This window comes from Barbus barbus, assembly GCF_936440315.1.
Source record: "Barbus barbus genome assembly, chromosome: 49".
NCBI lineage: Eukaryota > Metazoa > Chordata > Actinopteri > Cypriniformes > Cyprinidae > Barbus > Barbus barbus.
The window spans coordinates 11,123,046-11,132,410 of NC_136727.1; the positions used below are offsets into that span (position 1 = coordinate 11,123,046).

The 9,365-nt window shown below is 43.3% G+C and overlaps 1 protein-coding gene across 1 annotated transcript in view; it reads left to right on the plus strand.

Annotated features, from left to right (window-relative positions):
* Window positions 1–9,018, plus strand: part of LOC306867588 (fibroblast growth factor 22-like) — a 34,840-nt gene extending 25,822 nt beyond the window's left edge. Inside the window, exons 2-3 of the mRNA XM_079413338.1 lie at window positions 3,139–3,242; window positions 7,909–9,018. Coding sequence (XP_079269464.1) covers window positions 3,139–3,242; window positions 7,909–8,103 — 299 coding nt within the window. The 3' untranslated portion in view covers window positions 8,104–9,018. The remainder of the gene's footprint in view (window positions 1–3,138; window positions 3,243–7,908) is intronic.
* Window positions 9,019–9,365: the final 347 nt, after the last annotated feature.

A 9,365-nucleotide genomic window follows, 5' to 3' on the forward strand; every position in this document is an offset into this window, starting at 1 on the left:
CACAAGATTTCTTCTTGTAGGCAACACAGTTTCACAAAAAATTCTGACCATTTTTGTGCTTAAGGGTTAGGAGTAAAGTTTAATACTTATTTTCTTTCATACAAATCTCATGAATTACATCGTACGAATGTGTGAATGTGTACAAAATTCCACACTTGTAAAATAGGTATTTGTCGAGACATTGGGTTGAAAATATCATTATTGTGTACAACCACCAGAAACGTCTCTGTTGCATAGGTAACCCTCGTTCCCTGAAGGAGGGAACGGAGACGTACGTCGGACTGACCGACGAATAGGAATCTCGCTAGAGAGGCCAATCTGCTTCGAGTGTAACTAAAACGAGCCAATGCCACAAGCGGGACCAAGGGGACCATAGGCGTACCCGCAGTGGGGCAGCGAGGTGGAACGCAGGGACGTGGAACGCCTCTCTTTGGGAGGCGGCCCGTAGCGGGGTCTGTGTGTGCTGTGCAACACTAACCTGGTTCCACGATCGGACAGGGGGTGCAGGAGAGACTTGGGTGCCCATCTCGAACTGTGTGCTGCTGTCCGCTGGCGACAGAAGAGGTGGATGAGAGTGGAGAGGTTTTGCTCCTCCCACTACTCTCCGAGCCCTCTTCGGACCCGGAGATGATAGAAACTGCTCTTTTATTGAAAATTTGGGTACCGCTGGCTGTTGGACCAGCGGCGGAACAGAAAGAAAAGGGAACAAAGGATTTACCACCCGGCCCTCCTCCGGGGGAAGGAGTGGTGCAGTCACCATCTCCAGAAGAGCAGTCCCAACCATCTCCGGGTCGCCCGTCCTAGGGCCTCTTGCTCTTGGCTTTGCCGCCCCTCTTGGCGGGGGCCTGGACGGGCTGGGGACCCCGCTTACGACTGGCTCCACGGCACCGCTTGGGTGGAGGCTGCTGCTGTGGCGTGGGAGCGGGGGCAGCCGCAGGGAGTCGCCCTTGGCGATGAGCAAGCTGAGGTGCTGCCAGCGGTGGAGTGAATGCAGCAGCAGACCGCCGTGGCAGGATGTGACTGATCGCCTCAGACTGCTTCTGTACAGCCGAGAACTGCTGGGCGAAGTTCTCAACCGCGTCACCGAAGAGGCCGGTCTGGGACACGGGGGAATTAAGGAACCTGACTTTGTCGGTATCCCTCATGTCGGCCAGACACAGCCAGAGATGGCGTTCCTGGACCACCAAAGTGGACATCGCACGACCCACTGACCGCGCCGTAACCTTCGTCACCCGAAGCGCGAGGTCCGTCGCGGCACAAAGTTCCTGAAGAACTTGCGGGTCATGACCACCCTCGTGCAGGCCCCTCAGTGCCTTGGCCTGATGGACCTGCAACAACGCCATAGCGTGTAAGGCGGAAGCGGCTTCCCCACAGGCCTGGTAAGCCTTGCCGGTAAGGTCTGACGAGTGCTTACAGGCCCGGGAAGGGAGAGATGGCTCCCCCCGCCAGATGGCGTTAGGGCACAGCTGCATAGCAACAGCCTGCTCCACAGGGGGGGATGCGTATGTAACCCTTCGCCGCACCGCCATCAAGGGTGGTGAGGGAGGAGGACCCACCGGCACGGTTTCAGGCAGTAAAAGGTGCCTTCCATGTACCCGTGAGCTCTTCATGCACACCCGGGAAGAAAGGAACTGGGGTGGGAGGCTGAGAACCTGCTCGTTCCATCCCCAGGAACCAGTCGTCCAGCCTCGAGGGCTTGGGACATGGTGGAGGATTCCACACGAGCCCGACCCTGTTGGCGGCCCGGGAAAGCATAGCCATCATTTCCTGATCCATATCGGGCACAGCTACCGTACACGAAGGAAGCAACTGCTCCGACGCGTCATCTCCAGAAAAGTCTGACTCACCCTCTGATGCAGCTATCGACATCCAGTCATCGGGAGGAGCGCCGAAGGACACGGATGGTGCACCCCTTTGAGATGGCCCACCGCGCTCCCCCGGCAGCTCTACTGGCTGCAGAGTGCAGGAGGAATGAGGGTTCCTAGGGGGTTGGTTCCCTGAAGGAAGCGCGCTCACTGTAATCCTCAGATCACCAGTGCCACCACTCGTAGCAACTGAGGAGGATTGGAATGAGGCAGCGGCACTGGGACTTTGCACTGGAGTCTCGACCGCAACTCCAAGATGGTCATCTTCCCACAATGAGTACATGACTCATCCACAAACGCTGCCTCAGCGTGCTCTAAGCCTAGACACGCGATGCAGTGCTCGTGACCATCCCCCGGTGCCAGGTAACGACCGCATCCAGAAACACACAAGTAGAATGTCATCTTTAAAAAGACGCAAGCTCTGCTTGTGTAAGCTCTTTTAGGGACTTTGCTCTTTTAATCTGTGCTGAAGCACGCAGGGGAACGGCTGTGGCAACACAGACAGGGATTGTGCAGCCTGTCGTGTGCTCTGTCTCTCGAAGACACGTGCTCTCTTACCAGCTGTAAAACAGCTTTTACGCGCTCTTTAAGCGCACCGTTTACCAGCAGTGAGAACAGCTTTTCAGCTCTTTCTGCTCCAAAAGGCAAAAAAAAGAGAAGAAAAACAGAGAGAATTCGACCCCGCTCCTGTGCTGTATGCCCGCACTACACACAAAAGAGATCGTCCTGCAGAAACTCTTTTAGATCACTTCCCGCAGAGAACAACTGTTCGGCTGACAGTTGCATCGATTGACACAAAAGAGAAGAAATTGTTGAATAAAGTTATTTTTGTTTTCTCTGTGCAAAAAAGCTCTCGGATTTCATCAGAAATATCTTAATTTGTGTCCTGAAGATGAACAAAGGTCTTACAGGTTTGAAACGACATGAGGGAGTAATAAATGACAGAATTAACATTTTTGGGTGAATTATCCCTTTATGTAATGCATTGTTTTCATAACTTTAAAGTTGTATCCCCAACATTGTCCATAATATCAATGCAGCATATTGTCATTTTCTACACTTTCGTTCATTATGCCATAAGTGCCACATGAGTTCCAAAGAAAATCATGTCTGGAAATCTAGGGTGTCCTGTTTTTTCTTGTCCTGGGAGTAAAAAAAACATCCCTTGAGCATATAGATGCCTGGTTTTCTAATCAGCAATGATAGAGTGGCTTTTGATGGAGAAACTCGCCCTTTCTAAACCAGACTTCTGTTCCTTTTTTCCCCTCCTCAGGTCTGATGGAAATCCGATCTGTTAGTGTGGGAGTTGTCGCCATCAAATCTGTCAGCACCGGCCTGTACTTAGCTATGTCCAAAAAGGGAACGCTCTTCGGATCGGTAGGTACATCACAATATTTTATAGTATCATCTTATAGTATTAATATTTTGCAAATTAAAGAAACAAAAATGTGTAAATCTGGGTCATCTAATACATATCCTGGAACTGACATTTGGTCTTTTATCGGAACGTCCCAAATCTTTGGACACTTTTTTTGTGAATTTAGTGCGTGCCACCAGACAGTTGTTTGTGACTTGTTTAATGAAGACGCCCCATTGCATGCGCTTTAACTGCTCTCTGAGAAATCTCACCCTGGCAATCTGTCACCCAGCCATGATAAGATGGCTTACAGATGGCTATATCTGTCCTCCGATCCCCAGAGTAAACATGACAAACCTTGGGAATCACTCGAGGCCTAAGCACCCTTCTTTTCTTACCCTTTTGAATAATTATTAGTCGCATTCACTCATTCCACAGTGATCTTATCGGACTGTAGGCTAAAGGTGCCTTGACCAGGACTCTTAAATGTTATTGTCATAATCCTTTTTGTCCCTTTTCAAGTTAATATCTTTATCCAGATGTGGCAGAATGGCAGAGCTCTCTTGGCTTCGTCAGCCAGGTTTTTGAGCCTATATGCGAGACGGTGGCGGATAATTTACAATGACAGGCTGGTAGAGATAAATACAAATGCGTAATGGGTACACAATAGGATGTTTGGAACATAATTCACTCCCAGATTTCTGATGCTGTTTTTCACCACATGGTTCAGTGAGCTTGGTAAGACTGTATTGTTTAATATGCCGAACACTGAAAGGAAAACCACATATTTTGGACTTGGAGTGATGCATATGTAATTATTTAAGAAAATTACCACTGGAAAAACAAAATAGCTGACATCTAATCTGATTATTGGGGGCTTAAAGCTCAAAATCTGCTGTTTAAAAAAAAGTAAATTTCTGTGTCATCTTGTGTAGCCAGAATTTTGCCTTTTGGTAATAAACTTTGCAGCTTACCCTTAGATTTTAATATATATTTGAATAAACTTAAGTCATTAAAAAAAAAACTAAACATTTAAATCTAAGCACTATTATATTTTTTGGTAAAAGCAAAATGCATTTAAGATCAGAAATGTATTTTCATGCCATTTGAGATACATTTGGCAATGTTTTTGTCATTTGAAGGTGTAGATGAACTATATTTTCACTATTTGATATATTTGATATATTTCCATTAAGTTGCTCTATATACAACATATATTTAGCATATATTTGAAGTGTATTTTGGCCAGATAAATACATATATATATTTTGTCATATTGACAACTAAAGGTCATTGCACACTGAGTCCGAAATTTTCACACGTTGAAAAATAAATATGTTGTGTCAATCACATTTACACACTGCCTCCGAAACTTTCGTCTGTCATAAAGAAAATCGGATCAGGCTCGATTTTCTGCGTTTTTGCATCCGTAACAAGCATTTTGATAGGAAAGGATGACGAATACGAAAAAACTGAAAAACGCATACGAAAATTTCGGACTCAGTGTGCAATGCTCTTTACAACCCTCTACGAGTAAATCACTCGAATATGCGACTAAATCTTCGCTCTGTGCGACTAAATGATGTCTAATAGCCACTGGCTAATAAATTCTCAGATTTTACTCCACAGTGTGTGTGTTGGAGGTTAAGTATAAGTTTAGCACAGATATATTTTCACTCTCCGAACACACTGACTGAGCGTTTCAGAGTTTCACTCTCCGTCAAGCGATCTATGCTATTTTTCGACTCATATCAATGGATGCGCAGCGCACCTGTTTTTAACGTACCGTAAACTCTAATGTGAAGGCGCATATCTCGTCGTCGCTTTGTCTCACACACGCAGAGAGAGAGCAAGCGAGCGAGAGAGTCTTACTGTACATAACATGCAGAACTGACGCGCTAACGATATTCTTTATTGTATTTTCCTGTCAAAATAACGGAGTGCCTTTGGAATTCTTCAGCTTTTAAGAACTGCCGTTTTCTCTGTTAGTGGGCGGAACTAATGCGCAAAGGACAATCTCATTGGCTGGCGCTGACCTATTATCGTCCCTGTTTTGATTTCAGCAAATCAGTTCGAGCGAATGCGCACAACCTGATTAATATTCATGAATCCATCAGATCGTTAATCCTTAATCCTTAATCATTAATCTTTAATCCGTTTTATATAGTATAGAGAATGGGAATCTACGTCACGCTGCGTCGGATTCCGCCATGTTTTAGGTCAAGCTCAGGTGCGCACAGTGTAAACACACGCAAATCACCACAGAAAAAAGCCGACCGTTTACTATTAATATTTTTTGAAAAACATCTTACATACTCTTAGAATAAAACAGACTAATATGTAAATCTCTTTAAATAAAAAGAATCGCTCTGTGGTTTGTCTGAGAGGCTGCAAATATTCATTATTCAGTCTCCTTCACTGCAGTGGTACTGATACAGGCTAACTGCTAAAACACTTTGGTAGCAAGTTGAGTAGCAAAACCATGGCTATTTATTTATTAGGACAGTTGATAAGGCAGAAGTAAAAGATTAAAAGCTATTATTTAGTTGCAGATCCCTTGCGCACAATCACAGCAGTGAGTCTGTGACCCATAGACATCACCAGAGTCTTGGTCTCATCCTTTGAAATGCAGCCAATTCCAACTATTGCTTGTTTTGGGGAGTTTCTGCCTTTACTCTCCTCTTCAGCTGGTGAAATTCATGTTAAATCGGATTTAAATCTGGAGATTGACTTGGGCAATCTAAGACTTTTCATTTCTTTGCCTTTATAAATTCCTTGACTGAACTGGCAGGGTGTTTAGGGTCATTGTCCTGATGCAATATGAAGCACTTCTCAGTGAATCTGGTGGCATTTTCTTGAATATTGGTAGGCAAGATGGTTTTGTACCCTTCCAAATTCATTCTGCTACTGTCATCATACATTAAGTCATCAGTAAAGTTGAGAGGGCCTGTTCCAGAGGCAGCCATGCATGCCCATGCCATGACACCACCTCCACCATGCTTTACACTTTTCACTTAGATAAAGGTTCATCTTTGTCTCATCGGTCCATAAACACAGTTCCAAAACTCTTCTGGCTCACCTTTGTGCTTTTTTGCAAACTCTAATCTTGCCTTTCTATTTTTGGTGCTGGTCAGAGGTTTGCATCTTGCTGTGTAGCAGCTGTAATTCTGTGTCAAAGTCTCCTGAGGACAGTAGATTGTCAGAGCATCACCCCAGCTTTCAGGAAGTTGTTGGTGATTTTACAGACACGTCTTTTAGGACCCATTTTCACAGCTTTTGTGATTTGTCTGTTATCAACTACTGTTGTTTTCTCAGTTGATCAGGTCGATGTTGGTTGCTTGTGTCGCTGGTGGTTTCCAAACTCTTGATTTCTCCATGCCCTTTTTTTTTGCTTTAGCTCTAATTGACTTACTCTTTTCCTTTAGCATCCAAATTGCTTGCTTTTCTCTCAAAGTTAGCTCCTTCATCTTCATCCTGGTTTGTGTGTCATCATTGAATGCAAGATTCAGAATACAGAAGTAATGGATATAACTGATACGACACATTCCCTGCTTTTAATATCTGAAGAATTAATGCAACAGGACACATCTGATCACTTAGAAAGACCTGTGAGGCAACTGTTCCAATACTTATGCTCACATCAGATAGAGGGATGAAACTCTAAGTGCTGAACTTCTTAGCTGATAAAACACATGTGTTGAATCACCCAATAATAAAATGTGACATTCTGTAGTTTTGTCTCATATTCATCTTTTAATCATATTTGTAAATGTCTTGACGCCACAGCCAACAGAGCAATTTTGTCTTTACTGTTCCAATACTTTTGGAGGGCACTGTATATATCAGTCTGGTGAGTAAAAAAAAAAAGACTAGCCAATGGTGATTCAACTGCCAACACAGCAAAATCCCCAGAGTTAAATCAATTCTGCTCAGAGTACATATTGTCCCAATCTACAGAGTGTTAAAGTAACACTGAAGTAGAGTTACCACTGTTGAGGATTATGAGATAAATGTTCATGTCTAAAAGCCAGAGCAATAGTTGTTCATCTTCAACATTGTTAACAACGGGTTTTCTTTTCTAATGCTCACTCATCACTTAATGAATCGCTTAATTATCCCATTAAATTTAACTCTGCTTCAGTGTTACTTTAACACTCTGTAGATTGGGACAATATGTACTCTGAGTAGAGTTGATTTAACTCTGGGGATTTTGCTGTGAAGGTGTCCGTAGAGGGTTGCTTTAAAAAGGATGTCTTGTTTACTTGCTACTAAAACTGTTAGGAAATACAACTACTATCAAGTCAAGAGTGGATCTGGTCATTTGAGTCAGCTCTTAGTAGTTATTTATTTTCAATCATCATATCAGTAAACGGACTCATAATGTTGCTAACAGAATTACTGTTAAAATTGTTTTTGAATTATGAAAGCAAACACGAAGACAGTACACATAATGCTGTCATGTCAACTAAAATTTTACTTTCATCAATTAATTCTGAAGCCATTTTAGTTATCTAGATGAAAACTGAATTTAAATTAATGTATTTGACAATGAAATACTGACTAAAATTAAAGAATATTTCTGTCAAAGAACACTACATGTACTAAACTACTGAAAATGTTTTGATGTTACCAACAACACAGTTCGAGTAGTGACTGAAGCTGCACTCTTCATTTGACTCGTTGCAGGTCAGATACAGCCCCAGCTGCAAGTTCAAAGAGCGCATCGAAGAGAACGGCTATAACACCTACGCCTCCCTGCGCTGGAAGCATAGGGGGAGGCAGATGTTCGTGTCGCTGAATGGCCGAGGAAAACCCCGCAGAGGCCACAAAGCTAGACGGAGACACCCATCTACTCATTTCCTCCCTATGCTGGCCACATAGCTGGACTCTTCCTCATGAGCAATGCTATGCCATCTGCATTTGATGGGGACTTATTAAATGTTGTTAAGGTCTGGTTTGTCTGTTTTTTTCCATGAGTACTGTCGCACAGTATATTAACTTATTACTCTGTCTTCTGGCTCAGCTTAAGACCCAGTACAGTTTTAAGCAAGGGTGTTAATATGATGTATATAGAGGTTACATATTAATGTTATTGTTGACTTAACTAGGCATTTATCTGTTATCTGCATCTATCTGTTATCCTGTTATGGCAGATTTCTGACTGACATCACCAACCTAGTCTCATTATAAAAAACATTTGTTCTGGTGAAAACTAAACGCAGCATTTCGCTTGGGAACAGCAGTGATACATGTAAAAGCCAACGCAATATCATTTTAAAAACTGCCGCCATGGACATGAGACTGGGCTGGACATCACAGTTGGTGACTGGTCATTTTTCAAAAGCAACTACAGAAAGTGGTTTGACCCCCCCCCGTCCCCCGTCCCCCGTCCCCCCAAAAAACATCCAAAACAAACTGTTGCATCTTGAAATACGAACTTGGCAGCTACAGTATCAGTATGAAAGCCATTTAAGTACAGAAAAAAATCCCAATTTATTTTCTTGTAATTGGAATGGTGTAACAAGAAGATTCTCACATATTACCCTGCCAACATGCACTGTAAAGACCAATAATGCAAATTGGAAAAAAGAAGAACATACAACATCACAGATAGACAAAAAGTCAGGCAAATGCAAATAGATTAAGTACTCAGATCAACTTTTAGCATAACAGACTTCTTGTAACACTCTGAAAAGGTGTTTTATACCCATGTGTTCTTACTGTCACATTAACATGTTTTCTTTTCACAACTTGTTGTAAGTTAGAACATTTAATATATTTCAACCTTTTGAACTCTACTGTTTGGTTGTGATGTTATTGTCTATGCTTTGTCCTTCGCTACCACAGTCTGCTCCATGTATCGGTGAGAATCTGGCTCCCTCCACGTGCCACCGACCACAACTGCATGTTCTGCCTACTAATGATCAGCATCACCTGCTGAGTGGTTAGCCGTGGCAAAAAGTCCAAAGATGCTGTCCAAAAAGGCGGAATTCTAGCCGCGCTAATGGAAGCTTCATCTGTTTGAGTCAAAACAGGGGTCTGCTTTCACCTGTTGCTGGCAGTCGCTAAAAAGCTCCGGAGACTTCTATGCCCATCTCGCCTGTTAGTCAAAAAGTAAAAGGATTTTATTCACTGTGTGAAAT